We start from the raw sequence: 27,572 nt of genomic DNA, 5'->3' as shown, positions 1-27,572 counted from the left end.
TGATAATAAATGCTCTATTGCTTTATCTTTTAATAATACATTTAATGCAAAAGATTATAATTTTGCTCCAAGAAATAATGTATACTGCTTGCTGTTTCTAGTCAACTTCACTTGACTGTCTAAATCATTTGGTGTATTGCCGTTGTGATACGAATTTCTTTTTCATATTCAGCAGCTTAACAGTTAAAGGGTCCGTGACACACGAGCCACGTGATGAAGAGAAGGAAACAGATTTGGACAGAGAGACGAGTTTGTGAGTTTACGTTGTTAAAAACTTTCTGTATCGTGCCACACTAAAAGCACCAGTATTTGCTTCTCTTTTGTAGAGTTGTGTGTGCCAGTTTGTGCTAAGGCACCATGTTACATTAAATGTTATGTGTGTGAGTGTGTGTGCTTGCGTGTGTGTTTATGAAATATGTTTGGAGCGTCTGAATATGCGTGAGTATGCAAACCCACAAAGAACAAATGGATTGTGGGATTGTGTGTTTATGAAGCCTACTGTCCAAAGTAGTTTTACCCATTGAAATTGTAAAAGTTATTTGTTTGTTTTAAACCAGGTAGATTGTATTTTGTATGTTATATACTTTTTGGACAGTAGATCCTTTGGGAATTCCTTGTCTTATAGCATAAACATAATGAATTTTTTATTATTATGCATAAATTATAAATATTCATTTGCAGACATAATGTAGGCATATTGTAAAACTTAGTAAGAAGCAATTTTCGGAAAGAGAATGCAAATGTAGTTTTATTAAATTAAACTTATCACATTTAGCTTTTAAAATGTCTGTGTGATTGTCACAATGTTTTCCACATCACTTCATGATATATTGGATGTTAATATATACTACTTATGAGCAGTGACCAATATTTTCTAAAGTACTTTTATGAACAATTTTCTCATTTTGTGAATTTTATTGTAATATTTCACAAAACAAAAAAATTAACGAGCCAGAACTGTGCTTATTGAATCCTTCAACACATTCTCTTGAACTTGATACTGTATGAAACATGTTCACATTCATAATCTCAAATTTGTTTTATTTTATTTAAAAAAAAAATATTACTACCAAGCTTTATCTCATTTTTGCAAAATTGTGTGTAGCATTTGACCATGCAAATAATAGTAAACATATATTTTGTTAAAACTCTGCAAATAATAAACCATGATAATGAGTGATTTAACTGTATAGTGCTGTTTCACAATGTCTCTGAGTTAGGGTATCTGTCTCATTTTCAGGCTTTATCACCCAAACATGATATATACTGCCAATAATACGCAAGTCATGACAGTCAATGCAATAATATTTTTTTCACATGAGGGGCATTAATATGTGCTAACCAGAGACACATTTGACATTTATTAATAACACATGTACATGTAATTATGTATTTTGTCTGTGTATAATGTTACATAAAGTTATTTCATGTGTGGATAGATTTATGTATAGAGTGGGGGAATGTGTTCATGTTTTTGCCATTTAAAATGTTTGTTAACAAAATGACACTCGCTCTTTAAAGACATCTTGTGTACACGTACTGTAAACATTTCTAGATTTTGTTGTTATCATTGTAAAATAAAGTTTCTTCCTGAAATCATCTTGTATTTCAAAGTTATTAATTATTACGAACATGTATCATTAAAACTGTGAACACTTTTATGTAATTAAAAATGAGGTTTGTTTTGTGTACGACTTCATGTTGCGCTGCAAGAACTGACAGACGTATGACGTCAACGTACCGCGAGAGCGATTCGAAGATAGACTTCACTGTATGATTTCTCGAATCGCTCTCGCGGTTCTTTGACGTCATCCGCCTGTCGGTTCTTGCAGACAACAAGCCAATAGTCTTTAGTAAAGACGCAGCCTATGGCTGTATCCCATAATTCACTTCAAAGCTTGATCTGAATAAATTCCCGCGCAAATGATGAGATTATGCTCAATGGTAAGTCGTGTTCATGCAGTTCAAGTGAATTATTAGTATACTTTGTGTAGCGTTTATGTACACTCATAAAGCAAGCTAACGGTGGGCTATGGATTATGGTTTCCAACCATTTGTCAGGTAATTATTAGAAATATTGCTAAAATAAAAAAGAAATTCATGGTGTTTTCTTTTGCTGCTTTCAAACCTAAAGACTGAGGGAAAAAGTCAAATGTATTCGCTAAATGTGCAATGTATTTCTAAAGAGCCCTTACGTAGGCCATCATTTCAACACCCGTTTAGTCCTAATTCATTCAAATTGTTAAGACAAAGCCATTACAGACGATGACAGAATTGTTTAGCTTATGGTTGACGGTATGAAATAATATGTAGGAATTAATAGATGACGCTTTTGTTAAACAATCACATTCTACCATATCCTAATCCAGCAGGGGGCGCTGTAGTACAGTATTTATAGTACAGTATTATAAAGCGCAGCTCTAGCTTCCTGTAGTAGACGTACAGCTCCATCTGGCGGTGAATATTTAGGACAATATTTAGTATAGCATTTTTATTTCCGCAAACATTTTTGCAGCTCTTGTTACTCTGTTTAGGGAAACCTATTCTATTAAATAGATTAATAACAGGAATACATAATGTATCATTGTAGTAACAAAAAATGTTCACTCGATGCTATCCTTAATAATTTGGTAATTGTTGTATATTTAATACGTTTGCATTAGATGGCAGGGGCGCAGATGGCATCCTATCACTGAGCGTTTCCAAGGAGATGATCTGCCTCCCAAGGGCAATGTCGTCAAGTAAGATGATAACAGCACAGCCCGTCAGCTGACATTAAACTGTGGAGACAAGATCCTCGGCGGAGCGCCAGATCACTCATACTGACACAGTCTTAGCATTTATAAACACATGTATATAATTAATACTTTAAATAATAATTAATAAATAAATACATATAAAGAAGTGTATACTCTATGAATAAAAGTGTGTATTTAATTATTTTTAAATATTTGTAGAATTTAAGTAAGGCTTGATTTATTTAACATATTTAATATTTTTTTAATATCTGATGTAAGGTAATAAATAAATAAATTACACAATATATATATATATAGTGTAATATAGTGACTTAAGTATCTATCTTACAATAAATACTGCTAAATTAAAATCTAATAATAAATTAAATAATAATTTGAATGTTTTTACACATATTTTCTACAAAGTTTGTTTTGGTGCTATACAATATTGATTTATATACACAATCAAATTTAGAATTTTAACTTGAATTTAAAATAAATAAATTACATAAACAATTAAACAAAAAATACAACTAAATTAATACATTTAAATCTAATACTAATATTACGGTTAACATTTTTTAAGAGGTTTGTCCTTGGTGCTATTTGATAATTAAACACAGGCTAAATGTATAAATGGCTCCATTCCACTCAATCCATTGTTCCAGGTTTTGTGATAAAGGAGCTCCACATCTCTCGGTAGGCAGGTATCCTCCCTCGGATTCTCTTCCTGGTGCCTGACACAGTCTTTAGGATAGAAGCCATAGAGCCGTGGTAAAGTCCAACCAGCATCAGCTAGACAGGGATTCACAATGAATGATTAACATCACAAAAGACTGCACACTGTAGGATAAAAGAGCCAGACTTCATTTGCCGGTTGGATCTCCTCTCTCTCTCTCTTGTCTTTCATCTGAGGTCTCCATCAGGAGTTGGGAGTGGCCGCTGTCTTTGTAATAGAGGAGTGGGGAAGCCCTCGGCTGAGCTGTGGAAGAGAGGAGAGGGAAGAGGACCACTGTTCACACCCTGAGATGCTCTGCAGGCTGGAGGAGGAAGAGGAAATGTCTCTTTTGGAGCTTCAGCAGAGGGTGGACTGTATCATCACCCATGTTGGTAAGTGGATCATTCAGTATGGCTGAGGATGATGGGGGCTATGGACTGGGAGGGGGGCGTAAAGGGGGTGTGTGACTGCTCTTGTAGAGATTTCGCCTGCTAGCGACTATGACTGGTGGAGGATATGAGTTCAGTGATTGTGGGGAAACATTGAGGTGTGAGCTCAGGTTTGTTGACACTGACAGTAAAATGTAAAGGATTTTATGAATACTAAAGTGCTTTATTTTACCTCTGAATGTTATGGATATGGGGGTTTCAGAGCAAAAATGTATACAGATTTTTAAGGTTGTTGTGAGATGTGATGTGTTTGCACAACATTTTGAAACTTAATAGCACTCAAGTGACAATGTCTTAATTTATTTATTATAACAATAAAAAAAATAAAAATTTAGCACATGGCACAATTCACTGCATCAGATTCGTCACATTTTAGGTGCTTCCCCGGGCATCAAAGTGAAGTAGGTTATTGTGCCATGCTGCTATTACCTCTATCCTGCATAAGAGGCACCACTTACGCCTCTGCTGCAGGCCTCTGGGGACGTCAGCCACGTTACCATGGAAACTGAGACGGGCCAGCTCGCCATATTGATTCATGACAGTCCATGCTTTAACCACACACTCGCTGCTTCCTAAGTTTATTCCTGATTTTGACAGTATCCATCCTTTATCCATTCTCTAAACCAACACAGATAAAGCTCATTTTTAACAATGATTAAACCGTTTGTTTCTAGTTCACTGCTCTGGCCTGCACTTTGGCTTTTGTGCAAACGTCCAAACCCTGCATAAAGTGAAGTTTATTGGTAGTTCTGCTTTCATACTTGCTACTGATTCTGGCTTGTTTATTCAGAGAGGAACAGGAAATGTATTACTGGCATCTTCACAGGGCCATTATCCTATAGCTGAGTGAGTCACAGATGTTATCATCCGGCCCTGTAATAGTAACATGACTAAACACTGAGAGGTTCTGCTTTTTGATTGGTCAACTGTGACATCATTCTTCTGTACATTTCAAAGCTGAGTGATGTATTGCACATTATATGTAGAGCTCATGAATATTTAATAGGATAGCTGGGCAGTCAAGTGTTTTATAAAATAACAACAATAACATCTAAGCTTGACTGAATTTATATTATTTATATTATAATATGGCAAATGTAGAACCAGGTTGATTGTGGAAAAGATGTTTATGAAATGCGAGCAGATGTTCTAACAGCATCACAAATTATAATTTTACATTACATTATAAACACTATAATTTGGTGTAAAGTAAATAAACCTTTTTTACAAGACTCTCAAAGATGTTTTAGCTATACAAGTAGTGCAGTGATCTTTTACACGAGTTTTACCCTAGAGGCCATTCATACTCTTTTGCTGTGTAAAATAAAAAAAATACATTATTCAGTCATCCCAAACTAATCAGGATAAAAGGATTAACACGAACAAGCCAAATACTGGGCACCGACACATGAATAACACACAAACAGTCCATCACACACATGTACACAGAGGATTTCTTGCAAATCAGCTGAAAAATGCATTAATATCTGTTACTGGAACAGTATTAATTTTACAAAACCTAGTTATTACAAAATGTTTACCGTAATATAAACTTACTTAAAACATGTACATACAGTATACTGTATGTAGACACAGGAGGAGGTCTGCTTTGTAGTACATCCAAGAAAACAATGTGATCGCTCATTGTCATTGTTTCAGACTGCATTGGGAAGATGTCAAAAAAATTCTCAAATCCTGGAAATGGGCTTCGTTCCAAGATACAAGCAATGTGAAAGTATCTCAAAGACTCACAAAAAAAAACATCAGCAGTGAGTGGTGACACGACACAGCGAATCCAAAAAGGTGAACAATGGGAAGGTCATAGTACTTCCTTCCCTTCCTCCACAACCCCCCCAAATCCTCCCTTCCCGCCCCATCTGCTTTTGTGGGCTTCTCTTTCTATCTCATCATAGGTTTTCCCTTTGAAGCCACCATTTTGCACTTATGTCAATCAATATTCTCTAAACACACTGTCTAGACCTGCTAAAACCAATGCAGGTTTAACCTTTGACATGACCTTACCCACTCAATATTAAAATTAAACATATACATATTTGGCAGACACTTTACTATTACAATACCTTTATTTCTTTTCAGTATCAAACCTATGACTTTTTGTACTGCTAACGCAAACCTTATATTGAGTGTATTATATTCATTACACTCAAGCAGAAATACACTTTATGTAGGATGATTTTATGTAAATCACTATAAATAATGTTTGCTGGGTTTTTATAGGCAGGTTCACCTATTCACAATTTTGGTATTTCATATGTTGTAAGTAACCCAGACTGAGTTTGAGATTTACTTTGTTTTTGTTTTTCCCGTCTGCGTGGAAGAGCTCACACAATTACACTGTTATCTCAGCTAATGGAGGCCATTAGATTGAACCTTCTGACACGCTCTCACAATAAAACATGATCTCTCTTTGCACTTAGTGTCCTGTCATCTGTCTCACAGACACCTGCTCGGCAGGAGGCTGATTTAAAGAGATAGACAGCGAGGTAGAGAAAGAAAGAGAGACATTAAAATATGGACATTGGTGTAAGATGCATGACAAAAATACCACACTGTGAGATCCTCTAAAAATAATCACATTACAACAACAGATGCTGTGTCGTTATCACCCTAGCGTGAAGCGTATAATCTAATGTCACAGGTGCACACTTGCTTTATTAAAACTCATATAATATTACTGTGGATTGGTCCATTTGGTTGGCTGCTAGGGTTGGTATGTTGATGGTCAGGTAGATTTATTGTAGTTAGGAGGGTGTTGCTAGGGCATTGTGGTGTTTTATAAAGAGCCCCTATTTTCCATTTGATGATTTTACATTTGTTTTGGTGTGTAAGTGTATGTTAGTAGATGTTAATGATCTGCAACATGCGCATGTGAGTAAGACTATGGGCTTTAAGACCCTGGGGAATGCCTAGGAGGAGTGACGTAATGCTGCATTCAGACCACCGGCGGTAGAGGCGTCAAACGTGAGTGATTTCAATGTTAAGTCAATGTGAAGACACGTTGACGTGCAGTCTTGTGGCACGAATGAGGTGTTTAGCGTGGCGCTGTAGATGCGATTCCGCTTCATGCACGCGTCTAGTTTGCGCGGAAGGCGCAAATTGAGCATTGCCACAGGAAACGCGCAAGTTGAAAAATTTGAACTTTGGCGGAAATACGCGGCGTGTTAACCAATCAGGAGCTTGCTCTAGTAGTGACATGACTGCAGAAAGAATTTCCGCGTGAATGTCTCCATGACTAGAATTTCACGCGCGGCTTTCACACGCAAATGAAGCAAGTAAACTCAAAATGTTCAAGCGGCAAACTAGACGCGGTAGACACAAATTTGAAGCCTCAAATGCGGCTGGTGTGAACCCACGGTAAGAGGGAACTTGCGCATTAATGAAATATCTTGAAATAAAACAACAGAAGACTAAATCACGATAACAAAATCAGTCTTCTGATGCAATTTACGTTATTTACAGCAATAATCTGACATTAAATCAATTTAAACAGATTAAAGGTGCAGTTTGTAATTTTTTGTAGAATCTCTTGACAGAAATGCAAAATAATATACAAAACTATATCATTACGGGTGCATAAAGACTTTTTTTATAATAAACCATTATGTTTTTATTACCTTAGAATGAGACTTTTTATCAACATACATCGAGGGTCCCTTACGTGGAAGTCGACATTTTGTGCCGCCATGTTTCTACAGAAGCCCGTAATGGACAAACTTTTTTTACTAAGTTGTCTCCAACGATGACATGTTTTTTTTCCGGTGGTGGCTACCAAAGCTTCTCTATGCGTTTCAAAAGTGAGGGGTGAGCAGTGGACTGAGCCGTTGGTTGCAATTCGCAACCTCACCACTAGATGACTCTGAAATTTACACACTGCACCTTTAAAAAGTACTCCACCTCCACGAGACATCATCAGCTATGTTGCTGAACCAACATAGTTCAAACGATGAATGTGCAACAAAGTTACTATGTTTTCGGGAACAAGGTAGTGGTTGTTTCTCCAACTATGCATCGTACTATGGTGGTTCAGCAGCGAGTTACGTCGTTGTTTGGGAAACGCACCCCTGTGTAGTAAATGTAGCTCCATCTGAATGTAGGTAATGGCGATTTACTACTTATCAAGGAACTGGCTTTACTTAAAATGCGAACGACAATTGCATGCGATTTATCATCTTTTATTTTTACCCAGCAGGCAAAAATCTTAGATATCTAAAAGCAAACTGCAAAATTTGGAGATTAGTTGTGCCAAAGTTTAATACTTGTTTAAAAGTCAAGAATGTTCTTAGACCTACGTATATGTATACGCATACTGTATATGCATGCTTGCATCTGTGTCAGTAGATTACAAATAGTGCTTACTTTTACAAGCACAAGTGTTTCCAGCCACAGGAATGTCTGATTTTATAGAGCTTCTGTTGGGTCCACTATGGAACATTAACTACAATCTTATTTTCCATAAACCCTTGGCTCATGCAACCATGAAATCACTGTATAAATATTCTTCTTGTTTAAAGGCGATACTCATTAGGCTCTCAGTTCAACATTACATTTCCTTTCCACTGGTGACGTGCCTGAAAAAAGTTCAGACCTCAGGTTAAGATTTAAAACTCAGTGGCACATGATGCAGTCTCATGTGTGAGTTTTTGTGGGGAGGGGTCTATGTGCGTGTGTCTGAGACGCTGAACTCTGTTTTGGGGTGGAGAGGGAAAAGGAGTCGTGTGTTTGTGAGAGGTTCTTCCTGATGTTCTCTATTCGCCGAACGCTGCACAGGGATGAATGTCTCAAAGGGTGCGAGAAAGGAACAGGAAACTACCCTTGATTCTGGAATTCTCAGAGGATATTTGTGGAAATTATGTCAATGTATTATCCATGTACCAGAGGCAAAGGCTCCTCTAATATCAACCTTTTAGAAACTCAGAAGTAGGAGACAACCTGCAAGAAAGAGACGTTACAAGGGGAAAGTAGAGAATTTGTGGGTCGCGGTGGCTCCTGGGACCATCGGCACAATGGGCTCAGTTATGTGTAAGTCATTTTTTAAAAGCATTTGTGCCTGAGGCAGGACTGTGTTAGCTATGATTTTATGTTGCTATTGCCTTGTCTTTATAAATATAGAGACATTTTTTGAAGAAGCTATAGCTGTGTTCACTATGACTGAGTAGTATGAGTAGTTTCTTTGAAATAAAGGATTATGGGTTTGGTAATGCTTAAGATGAATAGAAATGTGACACAAAAATGTGCCAGTATTAATCCTGTTGAGCAGTTTTGCTCAGTCTGACCCTGCTGGGCAACTTTTGTTTGTGGTACAGGGATTACACTGAGGGGATGTGAAGACTCACTGGGCAAAAACACACACCCATACGCTGGTTTTACTACTGTATCATAACAAGGACTTTTCACGAACATTTACATTTATGCATTTGGCAGATGCTTTTATCCAAAGTCACTTACAGTGCATTACAAGTTATGCATTTTGTATCAGTATGTGTGTTCCTTGGGTTCAAACCAATTACCTTTTGTGCTTTTAATGCAATGTTGTACCATTGAGCTATACAGGAACATATAATATCTGTTGTTTTACTACTGAAAATTCTTTTTTTGGCATTTGCATAGCAGGAACTGTTTGCTTTACTTAACCTGTTCTCAGAAGTAAACCTGCCTGTTTTATAGTGCCTTATAACCCCTATCCCCAAAAATACAGGGGTTCAAGCAGATCATACTGACAGTGTCATGAGATAGTAAGGGCCACCCAAATTGTTCACGTTTGTGCATTTGTGTAAACAATTTTAAACATTTCACCTTCTCAAATTTTGCAAGCCTGTACACTGAACTACAAGTATGCTGCAGGTATTCGCTTGGGGAAGTATGAACATAATGATGGGAAGGGGAATTTATAGAAAAGATTCATAAATAATGTTTCTTTATTATGGCTATACAGTAGACTATTGTATGTCTGCTTTTATTGTGTGTGTGTGTGTGTGTGTGTGTGTGTGTGTGTGTGTGTGTGTGTCTTTGTTACTGTAGGTTAAAGTGCCAGTCAAATGGAATTTCTAAACTTCCTTATATTGTTAAGGAGTCCCCAACAACAGGTTTTAATGCATGCAATGTCAAAAAACACTGTCATTTTCTCAAAATATAAATGTAATATTACTCCATTTCTCAGAGATCCCCAAACCATTAGTATGAAGTCTTTCAACAAATCAGTCTAAACCCACCTTTCAGTATCCTACTCTGCTCTGATTGGTCAATGGACACAGTCTCCCCACAGTCCAACAATAGTGCAACATGCATTGATCTAGTGCTATCATGACTTACTGAGAAGACATTAGTGACATCAATACACATCATTCATCGTAAATACAAGCAATAAAAACGACGACAGACACTAACATTTTACACTCATTTAAGCAAGTATGTAAGCTAACCGGGCCATAGCAAATCTGTAAACAGTAGTGCAACATGCGTTTGCCGCTTGCTAACGTAACTCACTAACAGTATATTTAGAGTTTAAACACTGACATCAATACACATATTTCATTAATACAAGCAATAAAAAAGACGACAGACACTAACATTTTAAATTCATTTAAGCAAGTATGTAAGCTAACCGGGCCATAGCAAAACCGTAAACTGAAACATGCGTTGCTAGTGCAGCTTATTGATAAGACATTACAGTAAACTAGACATTTTAGAACACTCAGGGGAAAATAAACACATAATGTAATAATCATACTTACAGGTTGTGGCTAGGAGATGCATGTTGTTCCAAATAAAGTGGGTACTGAACCATCTTTCATTGCCAAACGTTTAGTAGATCCCTCCTTGAAAAAGTAATTTTAACCACTGATTCATCCTTTGGTAGTGAAAACAACACAAAATTGCCTTTACAGCTGAAAACACAGTGTCTTCTCGAGATGATGTTTACACACTAACTAGCTAAAGTGTCTGTGGGCATCAGAGTATTTGTTTCTCGAGGGCAAGACTGTAGGCGGAGATTATGCAAAGTTTTCGTATCTACGTAGATTGAGACATGCAGAAGATTCGAACTATATGACATCTCGTTTCAGTAATTCAGAGTCGACTCCCTATTTAAGAAGCCAATAACTAATTAATCGTGCACTTTTTTGTTTAACTACTTTGCACATTGTTTACATTGATGGACAGTTACATGATACATTGCAATACATGTCATTTTTGATTTTGGATCTGTCTGGCACTTTAAAGCGATACTCCAGTCAAATATCAAAATTACCCAATGATTTACTCACCATCAAGCAAACTGAGATACATATGTCCATTATCTTTCAGATGAACACATTTGGAGTTATTTTAGTAAATTTCCTTGCTTTTCCAAGCTTATAATGGAAGAAAACAGGGATCTGGGAACAACATCTGACTTTGAAGGCCAAAAAAGTGCACCCATCCTTCACTGAAGTCACCAAGGGGTTAATGAAGGTCTATTGCAGGTAATTGATGCGAAAACTATAATAACTAGCTTCCAGTAAAGACGCCATATTGAACTCATGAGAGTCACTGCACATCGTATCCATGGCAACATTGTAAATCGTGTGAGTCCAAGATGGCATCGTTACCGGTAGCTAGTAAATACAGTTAGTTATAAAAGCAAGGACACTTACTAAAATAACTCCAAATGTGTATATCTGAAAGATTATGGACATATGTATCTCAGATGCTTGAGGGTGAGTAAATCATGTTTTTTTTTATATTTGGCTTTAATGTTGTATAGTGCCAACTCTGAGGGGGAGAATAACCTCAGGTGGAGGTGTGTGTACTGTAAGTATATCCACCGCAGGAGAAGAGATCCTAATGCAGAATCAACACCAATTCTGGTCCATCCTTGCTTTTCTATGACCTGACAATTCACACTGCTTACGGGGAACCACGCACACATCTCATCCTGGGAGCTGAGGCAGGTTCAGCAAATGCAGGGTTATTTTGGGTTTTTGCTGCGGTATGGATGGATCTCTAAGGTATCACACCATCCCGTCTCGCTGCTCGGGATGTGGACGCTACTCGCTGGCAACTTCCTTTTCTCTGGTCCGCATCTCTGTTGGGGAAATGGAGTCCTACTATCAGTTCTTGAGAGTCTGTCTGGAAACAGATTTAGCTACTAGGAGAAGTATGCCTTCCTAAAAACCAGCCTTCCTCTTTTACTCTTTGCATGGGATGCTTTACTGCTGATGTGGTTATGAATAAATTATTATAGAAGTGGTGCAGTGAGATCGAGAGAGGAGATGTGTTGCAGTTGGTTGTTGAAAGTGTGTAATTCTGTGAGTGTGTGCATAGGGAGCAGTGTTAACAGACAGTCTCTTTTAAAGAGGATTACATTTCAGATAGGCGGCTTCAATCATCACTGAATAATTTGTGGTGGAAACAGAAATGTTTGAGTAAAAATGTAAAATATTCCTGTGAATGACCTGGTAGTTATTGGGGTTTTTTGTGCAACTAAACAGGCTTGAAAGAGGAACTGTAAATGATCCACTAAGCACTTTTTTGGTCAGTTTAATGTGATTTCATGACTCATTGATAATCTTCCTACTTTTGAGATGTGCATTTTTTAAAAAGTTTCTCTGCATTTTTTCATCTCCGAACACAGAAAAAATATTATTGCTCAGAGGTTGCCATGTTCTCATGTTTTAGTACAGTATGATCTTTGTCGTAGATTCTCCTAAAATGTATTACAGTACAAGAAATAATTACATAATGTCGACATAAGATGCAGGTTTAAAATAGCTTGGATAATTGGGCATTTAAGGAATTTGATGACTGATTTTGAACTGAGAGAAATCATGTCGAGATCCCCTCTGAAAAGCCTTTTTCTTTGGGGCTCCCCTGACATCTAGCATAATATTTATATATTTGAGGTTTGGGGAGCTTATATTGTAAATATTATAGATATTAATATTTTACATAAGAGATCATGTAAACATATGATAAAAAAAACTTTAACAAATATTTTTTTATAAAAATGGTCAGTGGAACATTGTATACATCTTTTCTTAACCTCGAAGCATATCAAATATGTGAAGATTAACACACACTGTAGAAAATTCCTTGTCGCACTTACATTTTTAAGTTTAATTAACTTGAATTTAAAATTAATTTAAAAACTTTCTTGACTAGTACATTGTAAAAAACCCAGCATGAAGTAGGGATGGGTATCGATTCAGATGTTCCAGATCGATTCGATTTCGATTCTCGATTAAATTTTAGTTTCCGATTCTCGGGTCGGTTTTCATACTTAATTCTGGATTCAACTCAATGAATTTAGATTTAATACAAATACGATATTGATAAAAAATAACAGTGAACATAAGTTTACAAGTGGAAATTATTAAAAATTAAAAGCCACAACACTATCGTTGTCATCTTGCTTGCGAAATCTAAAATGCTTCCATACCTCTTACTTTTTATGTGAAGGTGGCATCAACGTCGATGAAGCACCTAATACCGCCATTTTAAGCACTGAATGAAAGAATGACGGGCTCGCCTCTTGCTCCTTGGCAATATCGCGCAAGGCAAAAAATAGGGTGACATCTAGTGAAGAAGACTAGTAATTTGATTAACGTTAATCTTACGTTCAATGTTTGCAGAAAAATAATGAAATAAAAAAAAAATAGATTCCGCTCTTTGAGGACCGATTTTGAATCGACCACGTTTAAAAAAAACGATTAATCGAAAAAAATTTCGAGGGCGCATGATGCGAAGCTTGTCACAACATGTATTTAGCCCAACATGTGTGTGGCATGTCATGTCATGTCAAAATATGGGTTTGTTGCGTCATGTGAACCATGTGCATGCGTCTTGTCAAAATAAGTGCCTGCTGCATATGTGTCTAAAGGGTTTATGATAAAATTGACAGTGTTATTTCGTGAACATTAGCGTCTCTTTTATCATAAACCATTTCGACGCGTGTGCAGCAGGCACGTATTTTGACAAGACACATGATGCACTTGGTACACATGATGCATCGAACAAATATTTTGAATTTGCAGCCCTCAGAAGAGAAGTCACCAGACGCCACTGAGGTTGACATAAGTTAAAAAAAGTTACAATTGTTTAACTTAAAGTAAACACAAAATATATGTTGACTTGACAAAAATGCTGCATTTTTTACAGTGTGTTTTACTTTAAATTATTAATATATATATGAATTTAAATTAAATAATTAAATAATATTATTAAATAGTATATGAAGTTATTTCAACTTTATTTTTATAATTTATGGCAACTCCTCATTTGTCAAGAAAGTTGAAATTTGAAGTGGCATGCACTGAAGTTAAACCAACTTGGTTTTGCAAGTCAATTCAACCTACTATTTTAAGTTTTGACTTGTGATAAGTTGACATAACTTATACAAACAAGTTGAAATTGTTTAACTTCATTTATTATATGTTGATCTGATATAATTTACACTGTGGGCCTTTCTCTAGGGAGATCTGGCACTACTGAGAGGAAACTGCAAATGTTTCCATTTAATCTCTGTGTTATTAAAGTAAAACAATAAATATTTTTCTTTCCTATGGGTAGTCAACTTTACCATTAACAGAACAATATACTGCATCCATTTAAAGATTTATGAGCTATTGTACAGATGCTTTACATCCTGTCAGAGGTGTAAATTTTCCATTTCCGTTTATGTGCCGCTGAGTGTGTTTTAATATTGCAGAAACATGAGGTACTAGGTTAAACGTTTCATGTACTCAGGAATGTTGGTAATACACAACCTCACATATTTTAGATTCAATCTGACATAGTATATGACAAACACAAACACATTATCATGTATGATCAAAGACAACCAGGCTCCCGTGAGAGTCTTTAACAGCATGCCAACATAACCAACTCCACCTGTCTAGAGCCGACCCAAACAGCTTTACATAGCCCCCATCTGGACAGCACACTCAAACACATATTTTTGTCTGTGGGTCTTGTGGATGTGGTTATTTATACCAAACAGTTCAGTTTCCTCAAAGCTGTCCATTCATTCAGTAATTACGAAACATCTCTGTTGTTGATCACTGACGCTTGCCTGCTTGTTTTGCGATATGGGGTCTTGGTTCTTTCAGTTGAGGGGACTAAGATATTAACAGTATCATAAGACAATGGGCTTGGTTGTGGAATGATTCAGGATCCTGTCTGGCATTCGGATTTGCGTCCATATTTGGTAGCTTCCTTTTCCTCATGCATATGATTTGAAAGGGGGTAGGCTGCAATCTGAATTTACATTGCAACCTTTTGTGCTGGTAGCACAATGGTGTACCAACTGATCCAGAGGAAAACCAATTTTCTCTATTCTGTTGGATCGCACTACAGCATGCTACTGTATGCTGTTAGTAGGATTTTGGACTGAATTGGCCAGCTCATTCTTAAAAATCCTCTGTTACCTAGCAGCATTAATGTATAGAATGATAACCCTAAAGACCCTATAGAGCAACAATGAGTACATCAGCCTGATCTAATTTGCACTGTAAAAAGTGAAAGTTGGATTAACTTAAAAACAGTAACTTTAATTTTCTCACTTTAAGGTCCCGTTATTCCTGTTTTTTTCGAAGCTATGATGGTGTTTACGGTGTGCAATATATAACATGTGTTCATGATACTTATCTCTATGACGCTGTTTTCACTGTCCTTGTTCTATGAAGTCCCTCCGTCAGAAATACGTAACGAGTTCAGATTGTGTGGCTAGTACAGTATGTTGTGATTCGACGACAGCAGCTTAGCACATGTTGTCCGGAAAGGTCACACCAGATTGAGGAAGCTGTCCTCAGCAAAGGCCAAACAAAGGGGATTTGACTTCTGGATAGAAATAACAGCGTCTCGATGGCATGGCGACAAAAACACTCTACTAAGGTCACGCCCTTTATTTGGCATATTGCTGTGGGCGGAGCTTAGTCAAAAATTCAGAATATCGTCGTTATCTTACTAGAAAGTTTAGGGCTCTTCAAACCAGCCATTCTCTGTAGACCTTAGAAAGTGATTTCTGTTAAAGAAAATATATCGCTTGGCATTGAACGTTAGCTTTTTTGTTTTGCAGGTATTATTTATGCAGCAATATTACACACTTACTAAAGTTCGAAAAACCGCACCCTTTAAAGGGCAGGGTATACTTTTTTCTGCGTTCGGCTCGCATGCAAACGGGTGATTTTCATGTAATCCAGACTTAAAAGGTGTCTAGTATTAGATTTTTTTTAAAAACCAGTGAAGCCATTTTTTTGCACATACAGTATAAGATTAAGGTCTGAACTTACTACACTCTTAGAACGAATGTGTTAAAAACAACACATTAGTGTTGATTCTGGGACAACACACTAACTGCGTTGTCCCAGAATTCACCCATCTCTGTGTTATTATTGAAACAACACATTTTGTGTTACTTTTAACACAACATGTGTTATATTTTAACACAAAATCAACACAAAATTACACACTATGTGTTAAAATTACACATCTTGGGCCCTATCTTGCACCCAGCGCAATTGACTTTGTCAGTGACGCATGTATCATTCGTATTTTGCGCCGGCGCACAGCGGGGTTTTTCCCTCCACAGATGCACGTCAGCAAACTAGGGAATGAACTTGCGCTCCCTGGGCGGTTCAGCGCAAAAAGGAGGCGTGTTGCGGCGCAAACCATCTCTTATGCTATTTTGCAGTTTCAAAAAACAATTGCGCTACTAACCAAAAAAAACTAGTCTAAAGTCAGTGGCGCGTTGCGCGTGGTTCATTATGCTATTTTAAGGGCGCATGCTTGACCATAATGTATAGCGTGCACAACGCGCATACACTTAGCTTATCTAATCTACACAGATGCAACAGTTATTTTTGCAAATCATAAATTGTTACACTTAAAAATATTAATACACGAGATAAGGGGAATCATAGTGGTGAGCATTGTGGTGATAGTTTTTATTTATTCTCATGCAAATAACGATTAAAATATTTTCATAACTTTGTTGTGTGGCTGTATTACGTTTATTTTATGTAAATAATAGTTAAAATGTTTTCATAAGAAACCTTAATGTATATGAACTTGATTTGTAAGAGTACTTTGGGGTTGGACCTTGCTTGCGTTTCTTGGGTCCGATTTCAAAGCCCCCAAACCCTTTCAGCGGTGAGGGTGGACGCAGCGATGTCCTCTGCTGGCGTCAAGTCCTGAGGCAGATCCACCTCCCGTTACACGGCGTGCCCGATTTATGCTGGCAAGCGTGGGATTCCCCCGTACAAGGACGTCGGTCTCCTCGGCTGTGAACCGCTCCTGGCGTGCGCCTGGTAAATCCGTCATAATAATAGCAACCCGCCATGGAACTTGCGCCCTTGCGTTTAAAGGGAATGTTGGCTAGCGTTCTGATTGGTTTATTTGACGTTACGCCCAAACCACACCTATGAATAATGAACCTACTTCAGACCAACCCCTTATTGATTTGCGCCCGGCGCAAGAGTTATTTCTCACGCCGGGAAAACAGCAACAGCGCCCAAGATCCGCCCACAAACTCACTTGCGCGTTGCGCTTCGCACTTGCGTTTCAGATCGTTAAAATAGAGCCCCTTGTGTTATAAGCTTACCACACAATGATGTGTAAAAAATTAACACATCCTTTCTAAGAGTGTATAACCATTATTTTTAGAGGATTTAAAAAATATTTCCTATAGAATTATTAAAATTTTTTAGATTATCATTATAAAACATTATCATAACCGAAACATGATATTGCATTAAATATATGCATTTAGAACTCATCTTTTTCGGTAATGAGAACTAAAAAGTTGTCTAGGAAATTTCAAATTTTATCTGGAGAGAAAAAATAAGAACTGCTTACCTGGCAGCAATCTTGAGTGTCACAGTCAATTATGTCCCTTCCAACAATTTTTTAAAAAAATGTTAGTTCCAATGAGTGAAAATTGTTGCGGAGGATGAGAAAATTGGTCTTGGACACATTTATATTCTGTATTATTTTCTCTACATTTACCAATGATCACCAAATACCACATGTTTCTTTACTGTAAATGTTTATAGTATAACATGCACTGAAGCTTTTTATTTTTTTAATTTTTTTATTATAAATATTTAAAACATTTTTAAAAAATTTAATTATCAAAGAACCCAAATCAAGTCATGGACACGTTGCGGTAATTAAAATTTTCGCCTTAAATGTGGAAAAAACAACAAAATTGGTTTGTATGATGTCATTTGAAATCATGTGCAATGCTCCACCGCTTTCTGTTCTTGGAAGAAGTGAAAATAAAAGATGAAACAACAATGATGTGTGTGCAAATGCTGTCTATTGCCTTTGTGTATTTGTTGGTAGTGGATTGTCCTTTTTCAATATTTTCACGCGTATGCACTGTTGTGTGCGTACTGTCTGCGCGATCTCAAATTTTGGGCAGCACGCTGATGGTGCACAATGACTCCCGCGGACCCTCCAGATGACGAAAATGACATCATGCAGACGACACGCGTACGTGGAAGGCCCTAGTATACCTTCGGCTTAAGTGTTACATTTAAGTCAACAAAACAAATTATTTTAAGTGTTACCAATTGAAGTAATTTGTTTAAGTAGACCCAAATTTCACTTTTTACAGTGTGGCTATTTTGTATAAAAAATCGTAAGTTTGTCATAAAAAAAAAACAAGAAGACAGGGGGCGAAAGCAAATTGCACAAAAACGTACATGGGTGTGGTCGTACGAATGGCCACCTCATAAAATGTGCAAAAATTGCATTGGTACCATTTAGTGGATGAGGACAATTAAGTAGATGTCCTGTGGATGCCACCTGAAAGGTTTACAATGTATGACAGGCTGTACTGAAGCTATTATGTTGATAGTCACTGTGTGTGTCCATCGATTATTGGTACATCCCATAGTGTGCACTGTAAGCGATGTTCAGTAGGCAGCCACTTTGAGCTTCCCTAAAGTACATGATTAAGCTACATGTTGGATTTGTTTACATTATATTATGCAACATTGCCCACAGTCTGACCTTATCCCCTGAAGCATAGTGTATAATGCTATTAGATTAACCTACACAGCATAGCTAAGAAGGCTTGATCTGTACCACTCTAGATGGATTTCATGAGAAAAATTTGAGTTTGTATTGAAATCATTGAAAGTGGCAGGATCTTGGTAAATCTGGGGACAATGACACTGTCTCCCATTGAAGAGCCCAGATGCAAAACCATCAAAATGTGTCTGAGATAATGCTTTTATCAGACTCAGGATTTTGACAACAAAACGGTATTTTTTTAATGACCTGAGGCCCGGATTAAGCAGATTTGAAGCAAAAGTATTTGATGAATGCATAGTACGTGACAAGAGCATTCGGTAAATATTATTATATTAACTATATTAACAAATTACTGTAACTATAGGCAGTGCCGGGTTAAGCCTTTGTGAGGCCCTGGGCTCACGCTGGTTTGGGGCCCCCCCAATATACACTGAAAAAAATAAAGGCTGGATTTACTAAGTGCCCCACTGCGTAAATTTTTTTAGTAAAACTTACTAAAAAAAGGGATGCAAAAACGATGCACTGTCTATATTTTTTAGTAAATCCAGTGTTTTTTTACAGCGTATGTACAACATTAAATGGCTAAAATCAGTGGCGGTTCTACACGGAGGCCAAGGGTGGCCCATGCCTCTGTAGACATGTCCCTGGCCACCCCTGTGGCCACCCCGTGACGACCAAATAAAAAAGTATAAATTCATTTTGATTTTACACGCGAGCGCCAAAAGCGGAACTAATGCGACGCAACCTTCCACACAGGCAAATTAGAGCGGCGCACCCAACCACTGTAGATCGCTGCGGGTGCGGCGAGTGTCTCAATTCATCTCCCGATGTTGTGAATGTGTATGCAGGTTTGGGCACTGGTAAGGACTCTAGCTGACTTGACATTGGGACACTGTTCACTTGTTCTCCTGTGACGTGGCTGCTTAAGCACGTTGTGATCATTCACAGCTGTTACTCATCAACAACCGGCAAAACCAACATCTCGCTAACTTTTTAAAGTTTACACATTGTAAAAAGCGCTGTAATGATGCTCTAACATTATATACGTGCATAAATTGGAGGAATATAATTAAATGTTACATATACAAATGTTTACAATTTAAAATAAATATCATTTTAAATACTGATTAGATTGTGGTCCCTAACTGTCTAGCAATGTGTGTTTAAATGTAAACTAAAACAAACGTTTGTCTTTATAAAAGTTTACATTTCATAAAGTTTATTGAGTAGGCTTGCATGATTTTGGGTGGGAGTCTTTAGAAAAGAGCAAAGCTCCCCTTTTGCACCTGCACTCACTCTTGTATTAAATAAATATTTATATGATTGTAAAGTAAAATAAAGTTTACGGGGCAGTTTCCCAGAAAGGGATTAGACTAGTCCTAGACTAAAAAACTTGCAATGCCATATCTTAAAATACATCAGTGCCCTTTGTTTTGCTTCAAAATGCACACAAGTAATGTATTTAGTAAGGCATGTTTGTTAAAACTAGTTATATTTAAACTAAGGCCTAGTCCTGTATTAAACTAATTCCTGTAACCAACCCTATAATCTTTAAATATAATTTCTTGCCATTTTTTATGTGCCCCTCTGGTAAAACACTGGCCCCTCCTTGGCCCCCCTAGTGAAATTTGTCTAGAACCGCCACTGCTAAAATTATTTAAATAAATTAAACAATATTATCAAATAGTTTTACAATCAGAAATAGCCCAGAAAATAACATTTATTTAATAAAACTTACATCAAAAAGTGCTTCTTTCTGCTCTTCTTTAAAGAGAATTCTTCAATTAAATCATTTAAATCAAGTTGACGCAAAAGTAGGCTGAAATTATTTAAATAAAATAAACAATATTATCAAGTAATAATTTTACAATCAGAAACAGGCCAGAAAATAACATTTATTAAATGCAACTCACAACTAAAAGTGCTTCTGTCTGTTCTTCTTTAAATATAATTCCTCAATTAAATTATTAAAATCAAGTTGACGCAAAAGTAGGCTGAAATTATTTAAATAAATTAAACAATATTATCAAGTAATAATTTTACAATCAGAAACAGGCCAGAAAATAACATTTATTAAATGCAACTCACAACTAAAAGTGCTTCTGTCTGTTCTTCTTTAAATATAATTCCTCATTTAAATTATTAAAATCAAGTTGATGCAAAAGTAGTAGAGCCCAGAATTCTCAGCCCGAGTCCGAACTTTTTAATTCTCCCCATTAGGAATCTGTTTCCGCAGATATAGTTACTGCATCGCGTATGTTTGTGAGTAGAAGTATGTGCTGTCTGCAGTGAGGTTTTTATGAGAGCAGCACAAACTTTTTAATAGTCTATTTAATATGTAAAACTTGAATTTGAAATAAAACTTACTGCGGAGAAGTTAATGAGATCTCTATCGTCTCTTGCTACGTGACGCGACAATTATTTATTATTTCAAATCCGTTTACAAGATAAATATATATACATTGTGTTGTTAAACTGATGAAATTATCTTGCTATATACGCTACATTCATTATGAGAAGCCTTTTCTTTTTACTGTTACTCTGTAGACAGTAATATATGTGTATTATATAAAACTCTATGGTCGTGAAAGCACATTATCCATTATCTGTTGGTTCATGTTGGTCTAGTTTAATTCAGGGTAATCCTTTAATAAAATGTATAATATAGTTATAAAATATTTTATTTTTTGTAATATTCACAGCGCAGATTCTCTCGGATCGTTTTAAAACGTTTTAAATCATTCTGCAAAATTCCGCATAGATTTTGCAAAAGAAATCCGCAGAAATAGCAAAAAATAACTGCTTACACAGCTTGTACAGCTGTACTCTTGCAGCAATTAAAGCAGTTCAGTTTTTTTAAAATGGCAAAATAGTTATATTTCTTTTTTATTTACATTTTAGAGCAGTTTTTGTTTGTTAAAGTTTTTATGATAAACAAGTGGTTAGCGGCCGACAGCAAGTTGACGACATGATGAATTGAGCCTCTCAAATCACTTCACTTGCCTATAATAACATCTATTTAAATAAATATTTTCAGCATATCACAATGTTAGTTTAAACGTTTATTATCAACACACACTATTTTTAAAAAGCGAAGGCAGGTTGCTCTGCTGCTCGCAGTAGCAACGGGTGCAGAAATAAAAAAAATAAAAAGGGCTATACAAAACGAAACGAAATAAACATGAAACAGAATAAACATGCATGTTGCCTTATCTTACAACTTCGCTTTTGCATATACATTTTTTTAATGTAAGGACTTACCACAGAAGATGGCTATTCATGTATCCATCCAACAGTTAAACTAAGAAAAAAGTCGATCCATACACAAACAAGAAATAAAGACACAGCCTTCTTACACGAAATTAATACAGGGAGAAGTCTTTAATAGATTATGTCTTGGATGCTGTCTGCATATATTATGTACAGTATCCAAGGTTTAATCTAGTACTCCATTTATAATTTTTCCTGGTGCGCTGAAGGTCCTGCTGTTAAATAAGCACAGCATTGTAAATGTGTGGCTGTGCGTAGCGGACTCATGCGATAGGTTAAACGTCTTCCTATGTTTGTTTTGCAATCATCAATGTCTGTCAAAAGGTTCTTTTAATTAATTGAAAATATAAAAAGATGAAGAAGCCTAAATAAGCCCGAGGTCCGGCCCGCGTATCTGCTGTTACGTTAAAATTGGCTCGGGCTGAAATGCAGGGCTCTAAAAAGTAGGCTAAAATTATTTAAACAAATTAAACAATATTATCAAGTAATGATTTTACAATCAGAACAGCACAGAAGATAACATTTATTAAGCAACTAAAAGTGCTTCTTTCTCTTCTTTAAAGAGAATTCCTCGACTAAATCATCAAAATCACGTTAAATCATATTATGGCGGATCGTTTTACTTTCATTGTTTCACGAGATTCCCTGCCTATTTAGTCATAATAATTAACAGTAAACGAACTTGGCTTGCTGTTTTTGAAGGCAGCTCGAGCCTCGACCTTAGGTCGGGTGCGGAGGCTCTTAAAGGACAAAATATCCCATAAGCTATTACGTAGCTATTATACAATTTTTTTTCAGAACATTCTTGCGACCCAGTGGTTGGGGGCCTCTGCTCTAGGTAGCACTTACGCAGAATTACGTCAATCAAAATGTTTTTAAAAACTCAAAATAAAAATTGTCTCGGAGGCCCCCTAGTGTTCGGGGCCCTGGGCTGCAGCCCATGTTGCCCATTAGGATAACGCGGCCTTGACTATAGGTGCTCTCTTCATCAAACTAAACGTTGTTTTTTTGACAGATATAATTTTTTAAAAGTATGTAATATCTTGTCAAAAGTTAAACTACAAAACAGGTAAGCCGTTTCTTAAAATTTCAGTGATGACACGAAAAATATCTTCACCAAACCTATATTTATCCCTGACACGACTGTCTCTCTTGTTATTTAAATTTATGGTTCATGTTCACTTTTAAATGAATAGAAATTCCTGAAATAAATGATGTAAGAATCATCAAGTGTTTCTGTACCTAAAGTGAAAACAGGGATGATTAAAGTCAAAGTAAGCAAGCAGGTATATCTGGGTAAAATAATAAAGCGTATCTATAAAATCATTAATTTCAGTATTTTTCTTGTTATACATTTTAAGAAATTGTATATAAAGCTTAGTTTTTATCATTTACAGTAACAATACAAATTATATGTCATTTGTCATTTTTCGGTCATGACTGCTTTACGCACTAAATCTAAAAATTAAATAAAATCGCTGAATTGCAGCCAGGGTTTCCCAGAGGATCACATATGTTGTGTATTTTTGTGTGATGTTTGTAGATCATGGGTTTAAAATGTTATGAGCAATAATTTAATGATTGTTTATACACAATGTCTTTCATTTTTACTTAACAAAGATAAAAATGCATCGTTAGTTTTGGTCACTTTATCAGAAAGTTGTTCTTGTGTGCTGCTTGTGAAAGATAATAAAAGTTAACCATTTGTTTACTGCCTTGTCTGGCCCCCTTCCAACCCATACAGACACACATAGGTGATTTGACTATCAGTCGACAATAGTCGAGGACAACCCTAGAAACAAATGAGATAATAAAGATATCTCACTTTTATTATATCTTTCCTGTAGGCTGGTAACCAGATACTTTCATGTGGCTTGCAGGCTTTAGTGTCGACTCAGTGCAAACTGGCCTAAACAATTGAGACATTATTGTCCTGATTGTCATAATAAACAAAACAAATGCTTATATAGTATTGGGTGTGTTCATCTCATTATATGATTTCAATATTCCATTGAAAGCCACTGTTTTGTAAACTGGTGTACAATGGGGAGGAAAGGCACCTAATAGCCACACAATGGCTGAGATCAAACCACTGATGTTTGGGGAAATGCTTCTTTTTGTACATAAACAGAGTAGTTTTTTTCAGACAGTTCATGTTCGGTAACCCAGCTGGATTCAGTGTTGTGGGGTCAGCAATGCTCATTTGTCCGTATGCTTTGTCACATGGAATAGATCACACTTTAAACAAGTCTTTCATCTACTGTATTCTAAAAAAAGCACCTTTCCCCGCAGTCAGATGCACTTCCCACCAATTAAATGCTTTAAACCCCCTTACAACATGGGCTGGCTTTACCGTATCTCTTTCTGATCCTAAACCTTTAAAAGCAGACCTGCAGCATCAGCAGTGCTCGGCCTTACACTGCAGCTGTGGAGAAAAGTCTTAAACTCAAGAAATAGTCCTGTGGCTGGAAAAGCTGAGCATAGACATACAGAGGCTTTCCACAAATATGCATCTGTCTTTATGTGTTTATGCACAGCTGGTGAGTGATCTGACACATTATGGTTAAAAATAAACTTTTATTTTGGCAAACAATGCATCTGGATTGAAACCAAATCTGGTAATAGTCTGGTAGTAAGTAAAGGATTTATTTTATTTTTGTTAGGTTGACATCCCGAGTAAAGCCTCTCACTGTTTTTGTTGTGTCCTGCATCGGGTTGACTGGTCTTGGGTTTGTTTTTGTGATTGATGCAAGTTCCCATACTCTTCTGAATCTGGTTGATGAATAGTTTATTCTGTAAAGCTTTGTGAATTTGAGATTGTAGGGTCCTTTGAAATCCGTTGTGTGTTTTTTCCCAAATTCCATTAAATTTTTGGTCAAATTCCGTGTTTTCCGTTTAAATTTTTATGGATTTTGGTTTTATTGGTTAAATTAAATTTCAGTTATCAAAAAGCATATCTTATCAACTGAAAAGATTAAACAAATACAATTTAACAACAATTTATTGAATGTTTTATTTATTTAATTACATATAGTACGATGTATTTTGTCTGTCACAGTAACCGTCACATTTTTTTTTCTTTTAATTATAAGACTATACTCATCTTTTTTTTTTACCTTTTAGGCATCTGTATTCAAATGTAAATATATTACTGTAAATATATTGTAAATATATAAAATTGTCTGTCAACAATCTATGATTTAACATTAGCAAAATACAAATAAAACACTGCACAGTCCTCTCTGTATGAATTATATGTGCAGCTGCAAAAGTTGTTTAAGAGTTTAAGAGTGATTTTCATTTTCGGTGTGTAATGAACTTTTTTGACAAAGAAAGCAGCAGGCTACTGTCACTTTAAGACCCAAGACAGCTTTAAGATAGCACAATTCATGTATATTGATAAACATCCAGTTGTCTATGTTCACTTAAACAAGAAAACAAACTGAGTTTAGTTATCATGTGTGTGTTGACTGCCGGTGGCGATGCTTCTGTGTGCACGCTTCGGATGTGAGCCCTTGTGTCTAAGGAACATAAACGTATGGAGCCAGAATGATCTCAATAATAATTCACGCAAAAAACACAATGCACACACGCATAGCCAAATTCACACGCATGAACCATAATTCACGTGCACAAAATATTTATACACATATTCACAAAAAACAATTCACATGCACAAAATAAAAATACATTTTAATAAAATACATTTCACAAACAAAAACACAATTCACAAATGTACAACTGTGTCCGAAAAGTTTTGAATGTTTAAAATTCAGGAGTTTATCGTTACTGTGAATGTGCGAATCGTCTTTGTCGTGTGAATTGCTTTGGATACGTGTGTGTGTGTGTGTGTTTTTTTAGACTTTCCTGGCAGCGAGCTTCTCCAACATGGGTCACTCATACTCTTTAGCCAATCAGATGCGAGCTCACCATTCAACAAATCATAACCCGCAAAGAGCACAGGACTACAGGATCTCAGCTTTGCAAACCTTTTGCACAATCTGGCTTTTATATATAAATATATTTCGTGCATGCGAATTATGTTTCATGTGTGTGAATTTGGCTACGCATGTGTGCATCATCGTTTTTTGCGTGAATTATTATTGAGATCATCCTGGCTCCATATATACGAGCTATACACGCTGATAAATAATAGATGTGAAGAGCGCTGCGTTCTGTGTACATGTGCGCGAGCAAGGTGGACATGGGAAGAAATTAAACTGTACCTTTAGTCTGCTGTGTCCCGGGCTTTGACGAAACCTACTTGCGCTTTAATGATGCAACGCTTGTCGTGCTTCCAATTTAACACAGTCTCACCCCATGTCGTCAATATTTGACGACACTTGACCATTCGTCAATATGTGACGCGGAGGGTATACCTTTCGCGTCATTTTTTGACGAACTGGGGACTTCAATACTATTACGTCCGTTGCATTCTCTTCTCCTATTTTCTTACCATTTTCGCGTCGGTTTAGGGTTAGATTACGCAAAATTAAACAGTGTACGCGAAATTAAACAGTGTACGCGAAATTAAACAGTTGTCACCTGGCGTTGGGGTTAGAAACAGTTGTCACCTGGCGTTGGGGTTAGAGTTAGGTTTGGGTAGGGATGTCATTATGTAAATCTAACCCTAAACCGACGCGAAATTGGTAAGAAAATAGGAGAAGAGAATGCAACGGACGTAATAGTATTGAAGTCCCCAGTTCGTCAAAAAATGACGCGAAAGGTATACCCTCCGCGTCACATATTGACGAATGGTCAAGTGTCGTCAAATATTGACGACATGGGGTGAGACTGGGTTGTCCAATTCATGACGAGATAGGACGTACCTTTCTTTATATCCAACATTACACAAAAGGAAAAGTTTCTGCACATTTCTGTCATTTGCTGATTAAATAAACAAAAGACTAGCATTTGATAATGAGTTTTAATGTTTTTTTTTTTTTTACAAAATTCGCCGAATTGCGTGATAGTCCTCGTTGTACAGTAAATTCAATTTTTATGCTTGGATTCCGTGATTCCGTCCATGTTTTTCGCATTTGTGCGAACTCAAACTGCGTTGAAACTTTTGAGATGTTTTTAAGAACTCATGTACTCTATAATCTGCAAATGCACTGACTTGAAGCTGCTTGTGTTTGTTTTGAAAATGTCAAGTGATGCAACTCTGCAAACTTTCAAAAGTGTGCCAATCCATTAGGAACAGCTGTTACTGATAGTGAGTCCAGTCCATCTGTCACAATTTTCCAGACTTTTGTATAAGTTGAATTATATAAGTCCTGCACCAATAACAGCCTATGATTATCTTACTGTATAGCTGTCCCTGTATATTAATTTGTGACAATGAAGGTTATTGCACTTCCA

At 36.5% G+C, this 27,572-nt stretch overlaps 2 protein-coding genes across 22 annotated transcripts in view; both read left to right on the top strand.

Moving 5' to 3' along the window:
• slc4a10a (solute carrier family 4 member 10a) overlaps nt 1-1,599 on the top strand; it is a 55,571-nt gene extending 53,972 nt beyond the window's left edge. For 3 of the 6 annotated variants that reach the window (XM_065241595.1, XM_065241591.1, XM_065241594.1), the window contains one exon: nt 176-1,599. In XM_065241595.1, the coding sequence (XP_065097667.1) occupies nt 176-257 (82 nt within the window). In that variant the 3' untranslated portion in view covers nt 258-1,599. Of the gene's footprint in view, nt 1-172 lie in introns of all 6 variants that reach the window. The other 3 variants (XM_065241590.1, XM_065241593.1, XM_065241592.1) reach the window with 1 other exon arrangement.
• Nucleotides 1,600-3,273: 1,674 nt separating this feature from the next.
• mcf2l2 (MCF.2 cell line derived transforming sequence-like 2) overlaps nt 3,274-27,572 on the top strand; it is a 116,896-nt gene continuing 92,597 nt past the window's right edge. For 12 of the 16 annotated variants that reach the window (XM_065241573.1, XM_065241576.1, XM_065241572.1 and 9 more), the window contains exon 1: nt 11,880-12,060. In XM_065241573.1, the coding sequence (XP_065097645.1) occupies nt 11,895-12,060 (166 nt within the window). In that variant the 5' untranslated portion in view covers nt 11,880-11,894. Of the gene's footprint in view, nt 3,849-8,558; nt 8,946-11,876; nt 12,061-27,572 lie in introns of those variants that run through there. The other 4 variants (XM_065241578.2, XM_065241580.2, XM_065241574.2 and 1 more) reach the window with 4 other exon arrangements.

Source organism: Paramisgurnus dabryanus, chromosome 14, assembly GCF_030506205.2.
Source record: "Paramisgurnus dabryanus chromosome 14, PD_genome_1.1, whole genome shotgun sequence".
Taxonomy (NCBI): Eukaryota; Metazoa; Chordata; class Actinopteri; order Cypriniformes; family Cobitidae; genus Paramisgurnus; species Paramisgurnus dabryanus.
This window is presented reverse-complemented; position numbering and strand designations above follow the sequence as displayed.